We start from the raw sequence: 19,854 nt of genomic DNA, 5'->3' as shown, positions 1-19,854 counted from the left end.
TCCAGGATGTGGTATGGTGGTCAATTGCTGATTGTTCTTTCTTCCAGTCAATAAAAGCCTATATCTCGCCTCAAGTCTCAGAGAGTTATTGATGGTGCATCAATTGGACAAAAATATGTCTAAGTTTTGCACTTAAGTGATTAAGTTGCACCAATGATGTACTCAAATACTGTCTGAATGCTTCTCATCCCTAGTAAAACAGGGATGACATTGTTCATACTAAGGTTTATATTTACCATTCAACTTTGGAAATCCATTGCAGAGACTATATACAACAGCCACTGACTATTCCAAATGGTATAGGTACTGGTGAAGATGAAAGACAAAGGACATCCTGAAGTACCTTAACTCTGCAGCTGGCAGATCATCAGCTGTTTATTCCCCTCCAGAGATTCTTCCTGACCTACTGAGTTCCTCAGGTATTTTGTGTGTGTTGCTCAAGATTTCCAGCATCTGCAAAATCTCTTGTGTTAAAGGGCACCAATGTCAGTTTAGGAAGGTTCAGCAAGTCCCCAACAACAAAGAACCCAGAAACACTGACTTGTTTCACATTGTGTTTGTTGTATTATTGTCTTGTATGCAGTCTTTTACTTCACTATCTTGTACTTTTGCACTATTTATTTCTTATTGTAACTGATGTAATTTTTATGTATTGCACTCTACTGCTGCCTCAAAACAGCACATTCATCGTACGTCTATGATGATAAATCTGATTCTGAGTTTATTCTGATTTGATATTATTTATGTCTGTGTGTTGTTTGAGTCTAGTTGTCTCCAATGCTACTACGAACAAGTTTTTCATTGTACCTGTGCCTTGCTGTACTTCTCAGGTGACAATAAAATCGATTTGATTGACTTGCCTCCCTTCTTCTACTGGACTATGTTCTCAATGCCACCTAAACACCATATACACCTCATCCTGTTTCACAGATCAACTAGACGCACACATTCCCAAACAGGCATGACTCAGAGCTGCCAAATTAGACCCTATAAGACCTTAGGGCATTACAGCTCATCCGGACTGCTCTGCCATTCCACCATGGCTGATTTATTATGCCTCTCAATTTGATTTTCCTTCCTTTCTCTGTAACCTTTGATGCCCTTATTAATCAAGAACCTATCAACCTTCATGTTAAATATACCCAAAGACTTGGAATCCTCAGCCACCCACGGCCATGAATCGCACAGGTTTGCCACCTTCTGACTAAAGAAATTCCTCCTCATCTTTGTTCTAAAGGAATGTCCATGTATTCAGAGACTGTGCCCTCACGTTCAAGACTCACAACTACATGAAACATCCTCTTCATGTCCACTCCATCTGGACCTTTCAATAATCGATAAATTTCAATGAAATTCCAGTGAGTAAGTGCTCAGAATCATCAAAAGCTCTTCATCTGTTAACTCTTTCATTCCTGGGATCATTCTTATGAACATTTCCTGAACCCTCGCCAGTGCCAGCACATTTTTCTTAGATAAGGGACCCAAAATTGCTTACAATACTCCAAGTGTGGTCTGACCAAAGCCTCAACATAACATCCTTGCTTTTATACTCTAGCCCTCTCAAAAGGAATGCTAACATTGCATTTGCTTTCCTTACTACTGACTGAACCTGCAAGTTAACATTTAAGGAAACCTGCACTAGGACTTTCAAGTCCCATTGTACCACTGATTCCTTAGTTTTACTCCCAGTTTAGAAAATCGTCCATGCCTTCATTCCTTCTGCCAAAATGCATGACCATACACTTCCTTTCACTGCATATCATCTACCACTTCTTTTCAATTAATCCCAATCTGTCTAAATCCCTCTACAGGATCCATATCTCTCCATTTCCTGAATATTCATGTGTCTATCTAATAGCCTCACGATTATATCCCTTTGCAGCCCAATACAGACATCTATCGTGCTCTGTGTTTTTAAAAACCTTACCCTACAGATCACTTTAAACTTTCTGCTCTAGTACTTGACAGTTCCATGTTGGGAAAAATATTCCAACCATCTACAATGAACATTGTGGCAAAATGGTAATGTGGTGGCTAACGTGATACAGTTACAATGCCAGTGACCTGGGTTAATTCCTGATGATGTTTGTGAGGAGCTTGCACATTCTCCTCATGACCACTTGGCTTTCCTCTGGGTGATCTGGTTTCCTCATAGGCGTATCCGTTGGAGGCTTTAATTGGTTACATAGATGTCATTGGGTGGTGTGGGTCATTGGGCTGGAAGGTCCTATTACTGTACTATATCTCTGAATAAAATCAAATCTATTTACATCTCATAATTTTATAAAATTCTATCAGGTCTCCTCTCATTTCCACGCTTATTTTAATAACAATAATTTCTACTTGTATGATGCAGTTCTATGCTATTCAATGTTATTTTCTGATTGTCCACTTTGGGACCAGGTCAAGTATACTGTCAAAAGGAAGTATTCTGCTTGTTGAATTCCTGAAGTTTGGTAAGATTTATTTTAATACTAGGCTCAGTGCCAGAATGGGTCCCTCAGTATATGATATTATTCAAATGGAAAGACGATTACCATCCCTCAGAGTATCCAAGTTTTGTGCATCAGTTGTAGCGTAACATTTGTTTTATCTCCAATAAGATGCTTGTGAGGTTAATCGTACTGTGGAAACACTGTGTGCTCAAAGGCCAGCAATGACGAAAGTGATGAAAGGCATTCACGGAGGTCGGGGTGCCAAAAGTCGACGGGTCCCAGGATCAGATACGTGTTGAAGCAGGAGGCAAGAGGGCCAGTCAGTCGGTGAGGTTGGAGTTCAGGGTGAGCCTCAATAGCCTAGAGGTCTATACTAAAGATTGAAGCTTGAAGCCAGATGGCTGAAGCTGGAGACTGGAGGTCTGCCCTGGGCTTGGATGACAATCCATGTGTTTGGGCCGGTGGGAGGGGATGAGGAAAGGTGCTGATTTTGCTATTGTTGTTCTGCTAAGCATTGTGGACATGCTATGTTGGCACCAGAATATGTGGCCACATTTCTAGGCTGTCCCCATCACATCCTTAGGTGTGTTGGCTGTTAACACAACTGATGTATTTCACTGTACACCAACATGTACATATGATAAATAAATCTGAATCTGACACTTGAACAAGTATTCATCACCAATACTATCATATGGTACAGTCTGTCCATGGGATGCAAACAGGTTCCACTTTTACAAACATTCATAAGTTAAATCTGTTCATACGCAAAAGTCATTTGTTAATAAGCATACTTCCATGGAATTGTACTGATTGGCATCCAAAACATTTAAGAATGATAAGGAAGAATAATTGCCAAGCAAGGAGAGAAAATGGAAATTAGTTCTGCCATTTGTAGGAATGAAATACTCTATGTATATTGGACTTTGAAACTTAACATTATTATTGTGAGAGCTCATTCATATGTAAGAGTGTGCGTAAGCATGGTGTTCATGACCCAGGGCTGGCCTGTCTTGAGAACATACTGCACTGTCAGAGTGTAGGTCCTGTTCCATCAGACACTTCCAGAGTAAGTGTTGCAGAAGTTAATTCAAAAAAGAACATCCTTCTACATTGGCCATGCAAAGGGCAGACAAGCCAAGCACACAGTAAAGTTCTCTCCACACTGTCTCCACAAAGTGCTTCCCTGCTAATCCAATGTGTTACATTTTGCATTTCTCACCCCAACTCACTCTGAAGTCTCTGAGTGAGAGGGGTTGGTATGGAACTGCTCAGTTAATTAATCCATGTGGCGTGATAGTATATTAATTTCCTTTCATAGCCAACGAACATTTCATGGTCCCAGTGCAGTTTCAGTTGCTTCACCTATTCTAGTATACAAAGATTAGATATGAAGTTCCAGCCTATAACTTATCACCAACTGTGTATTATTATTGCCTATTTAAAAATGTATTTGTATGATTGTAGGAGAATCTGCGATTGACATTTGAGCTATGATGTAATGTAATTAATGTGAGATCAGCTGTTGAATTCCCATTCCAAGGGAAGACTATAGAATCAAAGAGTCATAGCAAGGAAACAGGTCCTTCATCCCATCAGTCCCATGTTGACCATCAAGAACCCGGTGATACTAAACCTACAGTAATCACAAATCGTTTTACCCACATTTCCATCAACTCTCCCAGAACCGGCCACTCACCTGCATACAAACAGCCTACCAAACCTCATATTTCAGTCCTGGTGAACGGCCTTGGCCCAAAACGTGATTTTTTTCACTCTTTTCCGCAGATCCTGCCTGACCTGCTGAGTGCCTCCAGCGTGTGTTGCTTTGGTCTTCCAGCATCTGGAGATTTTCTCATGCTCATATTTTTGGAATGTGGGAGGGAACCGGAAGCAAATACAGCCTCAGGAAGAACAAACAAACTTCGCATATTCAGCTCAACAGGTCACTGGAATTGTGTGGCAACAAATATGCTCACTCTCCATAGAAAGACAAGCTGAAGTGATCAACTTGGTTTAAATGCTTTGAATAGTGTTAAGGAGCTGGCGATAAAGAGCGGTGTTCAAAACAGAAGTTAATTTACTGTTTTTCAAAACTTGGTTACAGAAGGGACAGTGAGAATGAAGCCTGCACAGTGCTGCCATCTGGTGTATAACCCACACCACAGCATCTGCTGGAAGATGAGACAGAAATCCAGATTTCACGAAACTCCGTATCAATGTGAAAACCTTCAATCTTCTGACAGCTTCTTCCATCCACTTATCAAATGCACTGCCCTGAGTAAGTGAGGAGAAACTCTCTGTGAAATTCCAACAGTCACAATATAAAAATTTGTGTTTGTTTAATGCTTTTAGTTGTTCCATTTTTCATTAGAGCTATTTCTTCTTGCTTTTAAACCATTTTATAGTGAGAAAGGTCTTGTTTAGTATCTTTAAATTTCTGAAATTGAGAAACATTTCGAAAACTTTGATAATTTTGATTGGCGGCCATTTTGAAGGTGAGAATTCAATGGCTGCCACATCTTTCATGGGAGTTTTTTTTAGGAGCGGCTTCATCAGGCTTTTCAGATCAGTCATTGCCCTCCCACCACTCAAAACCTCTTTATTTGCATCTGTAAGCACCTGAACTGGAGGGGGTTTAATATCCTAGTGGAAAGGTTTTCTAGTGCTGCATGGGGGATGAGGGATGGATTAACCTAGAGTTGTAAGGGGATAGGAACCAGAGTATCAGAACAGATAGTGGATGGGGTGTGGAGACAGGTGTTGTTAAGACCTCAGACAAAGTCAGGACTCAAAGGGTTGAGCATGATGTGACTAATAATCCAAGCTGAATGTTTTTAATGCAAGAAATATTGTAGGAAAGTCAGGACACCCCGGGGCATGGATCAACTCATTGAATGACACTGTAGCAATTAGTGAGACTTGGTTGCAGGAGGGGCAGGACTGGCATCACAGTATTCCAGGTTTCATTGCTTCACACGCAGAAGGGTTTGAAGGAGGAGGAGTGGTATAACAATTTAGATACTTACGGAGTATAAGAAATGCAAGAGAACAAAGAAATCAGGAGGGCTAATAGAAGACACAAAGGTATGAGGTTTCGCTGGCAGACAAAGTGAAGGAAAATCATCAGGAATTCTACAGAAATTCTCACAAGGAGTTCCCTCAGAACCTGTGGGAGGCAAGTGCAGAAATTACCAGGGCCTTAGCAGAGATATTTAGATCAAGATTAGTGACAGGTGGGGTACTGGAGGATTGGAAGAAGTGAATGTTATTCCGTTGTTAAAGAAAGACATTAAAAATAAGATAGGAAATTTTAGGTTGGTGTGCCTGAAATTAATAGTGGAAAAGTTACTGGAAGGTATTCTAAGGGACGAGATATATAAATATTTGGATAGACATGGACTGATTGGGGATAGAAAGCATGTCTTTTTGTGTAATGCGCACAAAATGCTGGAGGAACTCAGCAAGCCAGGCAATATCTACTTTAAAATCTCTTACTATCTTTTCTTTCAGTTAGTCCTGATGAAGGGTCTCGGCCCAAAACGTCGACAGTGCTCCTATAGATCTATAGATCTCCCTATAGATGCTGCCTGGCCTGCTGTGTTCCACCAGCATTCTGTGTGTGTTGCTTGAATTTCCAGCATCTGCAGATTTCCTCGTGTTTGATCTATGGAAAATGGTTTGGGCTGAGACCTTTCTTTTTGTGTAGTATGTCGTGTCTAACTAGTCTCATAGAGTTTCTTGAGGAAGTTCACAGGAAAGTTGATGAAGGCAAGGCTGTGGATGTTGTCTGCATGGACTTTAGCAAAGAACTTAACGAGGTCCCCCATGGGAGGCTGGTCAAGAAGGTTCAGTCACTTGAAATTCAAGATGAGGTAATAAATTGGATTAGACATTGGCTTTGTTGGAGAAGTCAGAGAGTGGTAGTAGAGGTTTGTCTCTATGTCTGGAGGCCTGTGACTAATGGTGTGCCACAGGGATCATTGTTGGGTCTGTTGTTGGTTGTTATCAATATCAATGATCTGGATGATAGTTTGGATTGAATTGGTTAGGACTTTAGACTTAGAAGACTAAGAAGATTGAGGGGAGACATGAAAGGGATGTACAAAATCAAGAGGAGTATAGATAGGGTAAATACAAAGAGGTTTTTTTCCATTGAGGTTGTGTGAAACTACAATTAGAGGTTAAGTGTTAAGGGTGAAAGGCGAAAAGTTAAAGGGGAATATGAGGGGAAACTTCTTCACTCAGAGGCTTGTGAGAGTGTGGAATGAGCTACCAGCACCTGTGGTGCAGGTGATCTTGATGTCAACATTTAGGAGAAGTTTGGATAAGTACATAAAGGGCTATAAGGGCTATATTCCGGGTGCGGGTCAATGGAACTGTGCAGCTTAAATGGTTCAGCATTCTGGATGGGCCAAAGAGCCTGTTTCTGTGTTGTACTTTTCTGTGGCTCTATGATTCTATTAGTTTCCAACAGACGCAGACATGGGCAAGGGAAATCCAATGGGAGAACAGTGCTGGGAATAATGGGTCCAAAGTCATCAATTCCTTTCAGAGCTATCTACTTTCACTACATGGCCTTTGTATTATCCTAAAGCATTATTTTCCAAAAGAATTTAGTCCAATTTGTAGGTTTATGAACCAACATTACATCCTTACTCCAACTTACTGAGGTGTTAGTTTTTCAGTCTGACCTCATGGTACATGTACCTTGAATAATCAATGTACTTTGAATATACACTTGATGTATGTATGAAATGATCTGTATGGATGGCATGAAAACCAAGCTTTTCACTGTACCCTGGTACATTTGACAATCATAAATGAGCAAGAGTAATAGCAATTCCACCTTCTGTTTCATAATGAGGGGGAGTTGGGAGGCAAGTATTAGGTAAACCACCACCCCCTCCATAGTCCGCTGTGATCCAATCCAATTCTACACAATGTGCGAGGTTACATTAAATAATTTTACTGATATTTGCAGAATTTATGTAACTGATAGGGTTGTGTTCCAATTTTTATTGGTATCAGTCAGTTTGGATTCCACCTGGGAAGTGGATCAGGAGAAGTTGGTATGAAAAGCTAGCATTGACAGAGCCAGTCGGGCCGAATAGCCTCTGATGGTCCTATTGTTCATGGGACTTGGTTCAGGGGATTGGGACACTTCAGAGTCAGCAGGTGGTGTAAGGGATAAGTAGGGATGATACTGTGAGGGACATTGTGGCCAGAAGTCCTTTGGACTTTGACTGTGGGTGTACAATCTTGTTGCTCAGTTCAAAGCCAGCTTGAGTGTGGAGCCCCAAATCTGCATGCTCACAACATATCTTTATTTCAGACCCTGCGAGCTGTCTGCTGATACGCACTACTTTCCCATCGAGCATTCTGAAACATAAAACCAGAAATGCCAAACAGACATGAGACTTACGGAAGTGGTGCAGAGTGGGTAGTGCTGCTTCTGCACAACTCCAATTACCCAGGTGCAATCCTAACTTGTCTGTGGGCAGTTTGCACATTCTCTCAGTAACTTCAGAGCAGGTTGCCTCCAGGTGTTCCTGTACCCCCCCCCCCCCCCCACCCCCACTCACCCCAAGTCCAAAACAGTCACAGGCTGGTATGTTAATTGGGCTTTGTAAATTACCCCTAGCATGTGGGTGAGTGGTGAAATCTGGGGGAGTTGATAAGAATGTGGGAAGGGTAAATGGGATGAGTGTGAATGAGATTTTAATGGTCAGCACATGCAAACTGGGCAGGAGAGCTTACTTCAGTGCTTGCATAACCATTATGCCTAAATGTTTGTAGATGTGGTAAAGTCTGTAGTGGCAGAGAACAGCCACTAGAGGGCAGTTCATCACACAGGATTTGGGAATTGATCGGCTCGCTGCTGAAATGAGAACGTGTATTTGCCAGCCTTCTCAGGTAACACGAATGTTTTGGGTAAGGAGATCTATCACCGAAGAATTCCAAAAAAATTTCCATTGCATCCCCCTTCTGACGGTGAGAGGGCAGTACTGTAGAGGCAAATGGCCTCTCCATCCTGTTTCCTGGGTGACCACTCCAAAAATAGGTAAATCAACTAGGATGAGGTGTGCAAAACAAGGGGAAGCTGGCAGCCAGCTATACTCTGGATTTCTCTGAAAGGAGGGTGGAAGCAAAGTCTTTCAGACTCAAGAAGCAACTGGATGAGCACTTGAATCTCCAAGGCATAGAAGAGTTGGTTAATGGAGTAAGGATGGATAGATTCTCTGTATACCCATGACTGTGTCACCACCCACAGCTCCAATCTGCTAATTAAATTTGTTGACGACTCTACACTGATTGGCCTAACCTCAAGTAATAATGAGGCAGCCTACAGGGAAGAAGTCATCACCCTGACACAGTGGTGTCAAGAAAACAACCTCTCCCTCAATGTCACAAAAATATAGGAGCTGGTAGTGGACTACAGGAAGAATGGAGACGGGCTAACCCCTATCGACATCAATCGATCTGGGGTTGAGAGGGTGAACATGTTTAAGTTCCTCAGCATAAACATCACCGAGGATCTCATGTGGTCTGTACACATCAGTTGTGTGGTGAAAAAGGCACAACAGCACCTCGTTCACCTCAGACAGTTGAAGAAATTTGGTATGGGCACCCTCCCCCCACCCCCAGATTCTAAGAACTTTCTACAGGGGCACAATTGAGAGCATCCTGACTGGCTGCATCACTGCCTGGTATGGGAACTATACTTCCTTCAATCACAGGACTCGGCAGAGGGTGGTGCGGACAGCCCAGCGCATCTGTACATGTGAACTTCCCACTATTCAGGACATTTACAAAGACAGGTGTGTAGAAAGGATCATCGGAGACTCAAGTCACCCCAACCACAAACTGTTCCAACTGCTACCATCCGGGAAACGGTATCGCAGGATAAAAGCCAGGACCAACAGGCTCCAGGACAGCTTCTTCCACTAGGCCATCAGACTGATTAATTCATGATGACACAATTGTATTTCTATGTTATATCGACTATCCTGTTGTACATAATATTTATTAGAAATTGCTATAATTGCACATTGTATATTTGAATGGTAATGTAAAGATTTTACTCTTTGTATATGAAAGATGTAAGTAATAAAGTCAATTTGATACTTAATAATCAATATTGACATGGACAGAAGGGCAATTGCATATCACTAACTGCAAAAGGAAACAGTGGCCGAGTGGTGGGGCAAGAGGGAACTCTGAACAGATTAGGATTGAGAGGATTAAGAGCTGTAAAATAGGTGACTAACAGAAGAAAACTAGCTGTCACTTAATGTGCTGCCTGCTCATGCCGCAAAGAATTGTGTTGAAAGATGGCTGAGGGGAAGGACCAAGGGCCAAGAGCACTGGTGACTTCAGTCAACATCCAGTGCGTTCTTGATCACTGAAATCCATCCTCAATCAGGCAAGATGGTTGCTGGACATCAAAGCATTTTTAATTAAGTTTCAGATTGCGGGCATTGCTGACAAGGGTGGCAGTTATTACCCATCTCAGATTGGCTACAGGTGAAAGTAGGAATCTTAACTCCTTGGCAATGTCCCAGGTTAGTAGCATTGTTTCCAGAAAAGAACACAATGATCTTACCCAAATTCCTCTGCAAATTAGAGGTCATATATATACATCAAGGTCAAATCAAGCACTATTCAAATCAGGAAATTTACAGTCAAGTTTTCTGAATTATGCAAATTCACCGAGTTATTATTCTAATCTCACGGAAAGGCTAATTATCATGAGATTTAGCAGATTGGTGCAAATAATCTCCCAAGCACATAAATATTTTTGTTCCTCAATGTTGTTCAATCTTGCAATAAACTTAATGATATGAATTGCCCCTCTAGTTGTTTGCAGACTTGAATTCCTTTTAAAATAATATTAGGAATGAAAAGTTTTCAGCAGCAAAAATTGCAATGAACCTGTCAGATAATGCAAAAACCCAAGTGGTTCCCTCACATAACTGGAGGTCATGTGGTTCCATTCCCGCACCTGACTGGCTGACCCTGAAGGGCATTTGTCATTAGGGTCTTCCCTGGCAACGTCATTTGTCTCTCATTGCGCCAACCTGGGAAGCTTGTTAGCAGGTAAAGCTTACCTACCTCTTGTCTTTCTGCAAAAATTTTCATCTAACGTCAGCTAATGGAGTTGCAGCCTTATTATTCTAATGGTCCAGGTTCAATTCTTCCAGTAAGATGACAGTGATGAGTCACAACAGCTTCGATGCGGTCAACCAAAGTTACTATCTTTTTTAATTGTATTTTTTACCATTGCATGATCCTGCTGGACGTTAAGAACTTAAGGTACTGCAGGTCTACCCTATCAGCCAGCTACTCATTGGAGAAGAAACAGAAGGTGCCGGAGTCGGTGCAAAGACAGTGTGCAGACTAACAGTGAGTGGTCATCTTAGTCACTTTTCTTGTGATCGCAAGACCCTGTTGAATATTGTTAATATGGAATGCTGCAAGGCTGATTCACTGATCTACGGGCGGACAGCAGGGCAGATTGGTGGTGGAACCGCATGCCTATTTACAGTCACCCGGGAAAGAGAGGTGTTGGAGCCAATGTGCTCCACTAAACCGCTTGGGGTGATATGGTGTGGCATCCAAGCTGCAATCAGTGCTGCCCCCTGTGTTCACCCAGCAGAAGATAAGCCAAATTGTGTCCGACTGCAGACCACTGCAACTTTCACTGTCTTGGACTATATTTTTTTGTGTAACTGTATTTGATTTATATCTTATATGTGCTTGCTATCTTCTATGAGCTATATGTGCCTTGTGCTGTGTGTGTCTGTTGGTATTGTGGTTTGGATCTTTGCCCTGGGGTAAGGTTGTTTTGTTTGGTTGCATTCATGGGCATTCATGTATGGTTGAATGACAATGAAACTTGAACTTGAATTCTGACTTTTGGTGCTGTGGAGCTCTCCCTGTGACCATGTTATCTATATTCCTCCAGTTGCTTTGGTACCCTACCACTTCCCAAAGATGAGCCGGTTAGTAGGTGTGCTAGGTGGCGTGTGCATAGTGCAGAATGGGGGTGGGAAGGTTTGATAAAATGGTCTTATTCCAGCAGTGGGTGCTGATCAGTCAAGGTGAACTCAGTGAGAGTGACACCTGCTCAGCTGTCACATGCCCTATCATGACCTGGGTCTCCCCTCACAAATGATCCCGTCCTCAACCCAATTCACCTGCAGTCCAGTACTTCCTCAGTCCTTCCCACTTCACCCCATCTTCATGAAGAATGTGGCAGATGGCCTCCAATCTCTTGTCTTCCTGTGTCACGTCTGCCCTTGGGAGAGGAGATCCAGACAGCATTTTCTGAATATGGATGAACACCGTATCAAATCCACTCTGGCATCCTCAGGAATTCTCAGTCATGTAAGTCTTGCAAACAATCTAAAACTTGAACTTATTCAGGGTCTTAGTTCAATTAATGTGAGATTCAATAAATTTGCACTGCCTCTAGTCATAATACAATTCTATTGCAACTGCTTGCACACTGTTTATCAATATTCCCTCTAGTTTGTAATGACTAGTGTGTGAAGAATCTTGTGCTGTGCAGTTTTTTGCCCAGTGACAACATGCGTGCTCTAATTTTTATATCTAGAGGTTATCATTTTAACAGCTAGCAAAACTCTGTCAACAGGAACTTTGATCTCCACTGGGTTTGATCATTTTCACGCTCTCCTTCATTTACTCACTCATAAAACATATATAGCAGACCTGCTGTGGGTAATGAAGGATTTTCTTGCTGGAGCTTTTGTACACCATCCATATGTGATTTGCTTGCTAAGTCACACTTTAAAAAGTCAAGTTTCCAAATATCACTCCATTTCTTCCCACTTGCAAAGTGTCCAGCAACTTTTGCATCTTAACAATACCTGCAGGAAACATTAGTTTCTGTATTGTACATAAATATTTCTCGTAGCTGCACATCCCCAACCTTATGAGCTTTTGGTGTAGCAGTTTCTACTGTTTCTTTAAGCCAGTCCACTTTAAGTGAACTAGCAGTTCTTTTGTGCTTAACACCCTTTGCTTCTTTTGAATTTGACATCCTTAATCAACCATTTCTTCAATAAAAACAGTATAAATAAAGCAGTTCTAAAACTTGCTGACAAATCATTGCAAACTCCATGTTGTCAACACCGTCTGCATCAGGAACCAGAAAAGGAAATGTGATTGTGCACGATCGTGAAATATACTTAGCATGTCAACGAGGTAGTGGATGACAATCTTTTGTGTGCAGTTTAAATTCCTCTGTGCGCTTGTAGCAAAAGATGTGTGAGCATACACATGAGCACAGCTTAGGGGGAACATTGTCTCGGAACACTTGAGATACCAGCTACCAGAAAGGTCGTTAAATTCAGAGCTAGTCCAACTGCTCAGGATCAGTTAAGCATCTCACAACAGTGTTCTGAGAGGTGATTTCCTGGTGCCAAGGTTAAAATGAATGATCTGGGCAGTAACATATGGGGGATCTTTCAGTACAAATGCTTGCTGCTGCATTTCCAACAGTACAACTCTAGCACCACTTCAGTGTTACTTTTGAAGCACAGTGCGACATCCTGAGCTTGTAAGAGCCTTTACACAACCACAGACCAAGGGCAAATTCTTTACTGGCGGGTCAGCTTTTCAGGAGTCTCAAGTGTAACACAGAATCCATCCTTCTAGAGTGCTATGGTGGGTAAGAATGCCTTCAGCAATATTATAACAGGTACACCAGAAGAGGAATAATTTCTTTACATTTTGACAAGTCTCTTAAATTATGTTTATCTGTCTTACTGCCAGGAACAGAGTTAATGAAGTCGGACACTGCATTCTTTAATAGCTCCTGTGCAGGCAAAAAGCTGACCGATAGCATAGCAGTCATTTGAAATCAGTTATGTGAACTCTCATGTTGGTAAAATACAAACACCACAAAATCCATCTTACCCATCCCTTAATACCCTCAAAATAAGAAGGCACGTGTGTGTGTGTGTGTGTGTGTGTGTGTGCGTGCATGCACAAGTATATACAGGTGCAAGCATGCGTTTTTGAGTGTATATGCATATGTATGTTTCTGTAAGTAGTTCTTGAGACAAATTGTTATTCTCATCATTTTTAAGTATTTGAAAGCATTGCAGCAAGTGGCAATTAGCTAGCTTTGTATTTTATATGGTATAAAAGTACTTTATACTGAAAAGTATTTCATATTTAGTGCATTCCAATTGCTTATGTTACTCTTGCTTCTAAGGCATTGTTTAAAACCCTCCCAATATTACAGTTGAAAAATATTAATACATTCTAATTTGCTGACTCATCCAGTAAGTCAAATTATTGATCACTGTTCAGGGACCCCAGTTGTGTAGTCTAGGTGCTGTTTGGGATCAGCTCACAGCATTCATTCCTGAGACTTCAGGCTGGCTACTTCTCAATGGTGGTAGAGGCCACATTAGCAACGGGTAGCGAAGGTATGGCTACTGTGAGAAAACAGTAAGGGAAAGGCAACCCCAGAATAAATACTTGATAGGGATTATATATGTTGGCGATGTGACCTAATTCAGTCCTTAACATGTTCTATTCTTTCGGATAGCGTTGCTGTTTGGGTTGTGAACTCTGCAGCTAAAGCTAATCTGTTGTTTTAGCCAGCCTTGGAGTTAATGTTAGTATTAGACAGTCTGCAAACAAGGTTAGTGATAACCAGTCCATTGCTTAAATTGCTTTAGGGTTAGAGTTTGACAGCTGCCCCTCTTGATTTTATCATAGAGTCAGAGAGAGATGCACTCAGGTTCAGACCCTTTGTCTACTAATTCTACACCATCAACCACCCATTTACATACACTTTTGTCAGCTCCCCCCAGATTCTAACACTCACTACAAACTCGAACATCCAAGGGAAAAACGTGCAGCCACAGAGAGAACATGGAAACTCCACTCAGATTACTCCCATGTGACTGGCATCATGAGGCAGAAGCTCCACTAGCTGTACCACTGTCTCATATTCTGTCTTCTTTTCTTCCAAATGCTGTTGCCTTTCATCCCTCGTGTCTCCCACTCTCCATTGCCCTTTGCCTAGTTTTGCCTGCCTTTTCCTATCTACAAACTATTGAGGGGCTCACACTATGTGTCTGAAACATTTAACAGGGTGCATATTGTTGAAAAAACAGTCATGATTAGGAAAAACAGATTGAGGAGATTATTAAGGGTATTTATAAAGACGTGAGGAGTTCAGGGGACACACAGGTCTGTGTTTACGCTTTGGCTGATTCTATGTTGAGGCCAGTTGAAATGATGGCTGGATTTATAGTCTGTGGTGGGGTTGAACATGATGTAGGTTTGTGTTTGGGGGTTGCTTTGTGTCGGTAGATAGTTTTAACCTTACATTCAATATATGTCATGACTAAAATTGCAATCAATCCGAAGTGAAAGTATGGTGCTATATAGCCAGCCTTATATAGCTAGAAGAGCACACTAACACAATCCTGGTTTGTGTTTTTGCTGAGCTGATGCTTAAAACTCTCCCTTCTGTCGTGGTGCAATCCAAAACCTTTTCTCACTAACCCAGGCAATACAATTTCTAAACCATGGGAGAAATATATTTGCTCAGATGAATAATTTAAATACCAGCCCATGTCAACAAGGGAGAATGTTGCCTAGTCTAATTTGCAAAATCAAGTAAAACAAATCCTTTTCAAGTGGAAACCTTCTTTCTGTCAGAATGGGGTTTCTTTAAACGGGTTCGAGTGCCTTGCTCAATACTTAGTCAGATAATTCTTGATTACAGAATGCTTCAGGCAGTGTGCCTGTGTTGATAGTGCAAATAAATAATCTCTCTCTTACTCTTTCTCTCTCCCTCTCTCTCTCTCTCTCTCTCTCCCTTTCTCTTTCCCTCTCTGTCTCCATCTCTCTCTCTACCTCCCTTTCTCTTTTACTCTCTCTCCCCCTTTCTTTCTCTCTCCATCTCTCTCTCCCCTTCTCTCTTTTTCTCTCTCTCTCCATTTCTCTCTTTCCCTCCCTTTCTCTCTCACTCTCTCTTCCCTCTCCATCTCTCTCTCTCCATTTCTCTTTCCCTCCCTTTCTCTCTCACTCTCTCTCTTCCCTCTCCCTTTCTCTCTCACTCTCTCTCTCCCCTCTCCCTTTCCCTCACTCTCTCCCCTCTCTCTTGCTCTCTGTGTCTTTCTCTCTCCCTCTCACCTTTTTCTCTCTCCCTCTTTCTCCCTCCCTTTCTATATTTCTTTTGCTTTCTCTCTCTCACACACACTCTCTCTCTCTCACACTCTCTCTCTCGCCCCCATCCACCTCCCCTGCCCCCTCCAACCTTAAGCAACGTGTCAGCCAGGGCTCTGAACTAAGCAAGCATGCCGAAAATCTGATCCGTCAACATTTTGCCTTGGTAATGTCACACCAATCAATTTGAGCTGGGGTGGAGCTTGTAACATACACCCTGAGAACACAGGTGTATAAGTATGAGATGCAAGGTGCAATTGCCTTGACGACGTCCTTACCACAAGAGATCCAGCCAGTTGATTAAACCCTCACAGGCCAGAACTGAATATGAGTTCCTTCGACCTGCAGACACAGTCACCTCCTCGCTGTAGTCCCCAATTCCCCAGCATTGGTCAAGAGCCTCCAGAGATGAACATCTTCTGTGAGAACTTCTTCCATCAACAGAATGCGCAGAGACCATCTAACTATGACATTGATGACTACAGCTCAAGTGCCAACCCGTACCTCTGGTTAAACGGGCCATCCATGAACTCTTCATCGTACCTGCCGGGATCGAACGCCAGCCCTTTCATCCCCCAGTCTTATGGGATGCCGAGACAGTTCCTACCCAACAACACTGGTTTGGGAGGATCTGACCTTGGGTGGCTATCCATTCCTAATCAGGAAGAGCTTCTGAAACTGGTGAGACCGCCTTACTCTTACTCAGCTCTGATCGCAATGGCAATCCATGGTGCCCCAGACAAGAGACTGACCCTGAGTCAAATCTATCAGTACGTGGCTGACAACTTCCCATTCTATAACAAGAGTAAAGCTGGGTGGCAGAACTCCATCAGACACAACCTTTCCCTCAATGACTGTTTCAAGAAAGTCCCCAGAGATGAAGATGATCCAGGTATGTCACCACTTCATTTTAAGTTAGTTTCAAGGGCTCTTCTCTCTGGAGAGCTTTAGGTTCATTAGTGTATTATGCCTCATTTCTAAGCATATTTTATTGACAGGGGTTAAAATAGATATTTAATTTGAAGGAAGGTAGGATTTCTGGGAAAGTAGGACAAAAGCTGATTGATGGATGTATCTAAATGGTCCTTCATGATTGTGACTGTGCCTGATAATGGCTCACCAGTACTGGTGACTCCCTCTTGCACACAGACATTTACTTTAGTCAAATGACCTAGTTAATTCTCCCAAGATCGAAGTGTCGGGGAGGAAGTCAAATGAAGAATATGGATAGGGCTAAGAGTACGGATTCTGGAAGAGTATAAATTGGAGGAGAAAAGGAAAATGATGTGAATATGGGAAACTATGATGAATTTTAATTTCAGAACAGTGAGATCATTGGCAGGAAGTTAAGAAACTAGAAAAACATTGACTACAATAGATTGAATCAAATAACTTTGAGGTTAGAAGCACTGGAAAAGGAAAGAAGAGAATGTTAATGCAGGACGTCTTCGTGGCAAGAAGAGACCGAGTGCTAATGTTGTATTGGATGCCATATTTGTTCATGAGCTGATGTCATACTCACATGGGATTTTATTTCTTTTCTCCCTCTCCTTGCCCTGAACTGTTTCAGGTAAAGGAAATTACTGGACATTGGATCCTAACTGTGAAAAAATGTTCGACAACGGGAACTTTCGGCGCAAGAGGAAAAGAAAATCAGATCCCAACTCCAGTGCAGGCAATATCAGCACTGAAAAGTCTGATGACAGCAGTCAAAAGCCACCTCAAAGCCCAGGGCTCATGGACATCCCCTCCACAAGGACAGGAAACTCACCTGAAAAGAAATCTCCAACTTCAATCTCCACTCCCTGCCTCAGCAACTTCATTTCCAGTATGTCAACCTATAACAATCCTATAGGCGGGAGACAGGCTTCTCTTGGATTGGTCAATGACACGTCACAGAACATGATGGGGTTCAGCTCGTACTCACCTTCCAGTAACATCCTGAGCCAGCCTGTGTCAGAATGGTCCGATCCAGGGCCATCAAATCGTTATGGCTATTCTTCCGTGCTTAACCAGTTCAACAACCATTTCTACAACAGTATCAATGCAAACAGTTTGCTGTTCTCCAGAGAAGGGACAGAGGCATGAAAAGGGAGATTTGCTGAATGAAGGATCAACTGTAAAATAATAAATAATTGTAACACACTAGTCCATTTGATGCTATGTATGCAGCTTATTTATGAGGAAACATTTCAAGGGCACTGTGTTCAAGTGCCTTGAGCATAAAAGAAGAACAGTTGAATTAAAGTAATAATTTCTAAGCCTGGGCACATGGATATAAAGCACAGCATCACAGAACCCAGTGTTGAGATTGACTTAGTTTGCATGAGTCCCAAATTGTTGACGTTGACAGTTTTTGCTGTCTTAATTGATTTTCCCTTACCAAACCTGTTCCTCATAGTGCCCATAAGATTCAAACCGATCAGACCAATAAGAGAGAAATAGCCATTCAAATAGGCTTGAGTTTTCTAGCATTGAAGAGGTAAATTGCCTGGGGAGAAACAGCTTTCTCTGCTATTCCTGATGAGGCTGCATCAGTAAATAAGGATGGTCATACAGGGTAGGAAATATTGTAGAAAACTGGACCTGCAGGGATACTCCAGTTAAGCCTCTTCATTCCTAAACATGGAAAGAATAAAATAAAATTTGGTTTCTGATGTGTTTGGGCTTTATTAATGGACTGGGAACAGACTTTGATGTGATGACCTTCATTGTTTTATCATCAACCCCCAGGTTTACAATGAATGAGAAGAGTGGCAGGCACTTGTAATAACACAATACGGGTGATCAGGGCAGGAGACAGGATAACTGGTAAAGATCCAACAATTATCAGCAAATATGCATTTCAATTCTAATGTTGTTTGATTATTTAAATGGGTTGATTGTAGATGGGGTGCAATGCTCCAGTGAGTGTTTTAAGCTTTCAGTAATGTGTTAAGTTTGTGTGATTGTTAAATTTCATTCAGTTGTTACAAATTTATATTAATTGTCCACTATTTTCAACAAATGCTTAATTGCAGTTTGTGATTTGTATTTTTTTCTTATGTCCAATTTTGTGCTTTGTAAAATTTTACCTCAGAGGATAAAGGGAACTAACTTACAATAAAATGTTTTATAAAGGGTATTACTTCATTCTTGGGCTTGTTACTATGAAGAAAATACATTGAGAGATTTTAAGATCAGTTTTTTCGTGAGTTCTATGCAAATCAGATTTTTGTTCCCTTAAATTGAACACGTTTTGCTTCAGGCACCTATTGTCAGCATGAAGATCTCTCAGCTCAATTATACTGAAGTGTGATTCATGGTTATATTCCATTTTAACTTCCCCAATTGAAACTTCAAAGATAAAGGTGCAGTTCACTCTGTTCACTCAGTCCTGTCAAGCACTCCCAGACCAGAGAGTTTTGGAGCCAACATCCTTCAGTCATGTTCCACCAAAGGCTTTCAGATAGTCACGGACAGTTACTTGGAACGTGCTGCCAGAGGAGGTAGTGGAATCCAATACAATTCTTTGGTTTAAGAGATATTAAGACAAGTACTCAAAAATACAAGACATTGAAGGTACTAACGCAGGCAAATGGGATTGGAACAGATGGGCAAAAAGGGTCAGCATGGATAGGGTCAGCCTCGGTATTACACTGCATGACTATGAGATATTGCAGAGCCAAGCTCCTAAAACATTATACAGCAGCCACAGTTAGTTTTGTTCTTTTTTAAAAATACAACACCTTTCATCTTCTCACCATTCATAAAATACACTAGATTTCCCCACAGGTTCCTCTCTTGTGACCATCTTCATTAGGAATTCAACGAAGGAAGCTTAAACTCATTTATTAGTAAATAACAAGCTGCCATCATAAGGTCCCACAGAACTGGGTAAACTTAAAGATAACTTCTGAGAATGGAAATGCATTCATTCAGCAACTGAAGAAAATAATTGCTGAAAGAAAGGAGACTGTTGTGAAAACTTGCAGAGGTCAGAGTAACATCATGCAGTCCTTAAAATCATGGCATACCATGAAAGGCATAAGAGATTCGGCAGAGAAACACACACAGAAAATGCTGGAGGAACTCAGCAGGTTAGACAGCATCTAAGGAGAGGAATTAAGAGTAAATATGTTGGACAGAGACCCCTCATTGGGCACTAGTGAACTATCTCGTTCCGATACATTGACTCTTTCTTTGTTTCCATCGATGCAGC

The 19,854-nt window shown here is 41.7% G+C and overlaps 2 protein-coding genes across 8 annotated transcripts in view; both read left to right on the top strand.

The window, feature by feature from the left end:
• Nucleotides 1-860, top strand: part of LOC132405305 (sodium-dependent phosphate transport protein 2A-like) — a 57,434-nt gene extending 56,574 nt beyond the window's left edge. For both annotated transcript variants that reach the window (XM_059990007.1, XM_059990006.1), the window contains one exon: nucleotides 263-860. In XM_059990007.1, coding sequence (XP_059845990.1) covers nucleotides 263-313 — 51 coding nt within the window. In that variant the 3' untranslated portion in view covers nucleotides 314-860. The remainder of the gene's footprint in view (nucleotides 1-262) is intronic.
• Nucleotides 861-4,631: 3,771 nt separating this feature from the next.
• LOC132405304 (forkhead box protein I1-ema-like) lies at nucleotides 4,632-18,777 on the top strand. Of its 6 annotated transcripts, none has more exons than XM_059990001.1 (4): nucleotides 4,698-4,716; nucleotides 10,744-10,841; nucleotides 15,762-16,545; nucleotides 17,224-18,777. In XM_059990001.1, exons 3-4 carry the CDS (start codon nucleotides 15,981-15,983, stop codon nucleotides 17,739-17,741), a joined length of 1,083 nt encoding a protein of 360 aa, XP_059845984.1. In that variant the 5' UTR covers nucleotides 4,698-4,716; nucleotides 10,744-10,841; nucleotides 15,762-15,980; the 3' UTR covers nucleotides 17,742-18,777. The 6 variants fall into 6 exon arrangements, with proteins under 6 accessions (XP_059845986.1, XP_059845984.1, XP_059845983.1 ...); XM_059990000.1 differs by having other exon boundaries at nucleotides 4,705-4,716; nucleotides 15,751-16,545; XM_059989999.1 differs by lacking the exon at nucleotides 4,698-4,716 and adding an exon at nucleotides 5,112-8,351 and having other exon boundaries at nucleotides 15,751-16,545.
• Nucleotides 18,778-19,854: the final 1,077 nt, after the last annotated feature.

Source organism: Hypanus sabinus, chromosome 15, assembly GCF_030144855.1.
Source record: "Hypanus sabinus isolate sHypSab1 chromosome 15, sHypSab1.hap1, whole genome shotgun sequence".
In the NCBI taxonomy this organism is placed as follows: Eukaryota; Metazoa; Chordata; class Chondrichthyes; order Myliobatiformes; family Dasyatidae; genus Hypanus; species Hypanus sabinus.
This window is presented reverse-complemented; position numbering and strand designations above follow the sequence as displayed.

What these genes read in the sequence shown, in the direction of transcription:
- LOC132405304 (XM_059990001.1), top strand. Translation starts at nt 15,981, where the DNA reads ATGAGTTCCTTCGACCTGCAGACACAGTCACCTCCTCGCTGTAGTCCC. An exon ending in CAGAGATGAAGATGATCCAG is followed by an intron (nt 16,546 to 17,223) that starts GTATGTCACCAC and finishes GAACTGTTTCAG; the next exon opens with GTAAAGGAAATTACTGGACA.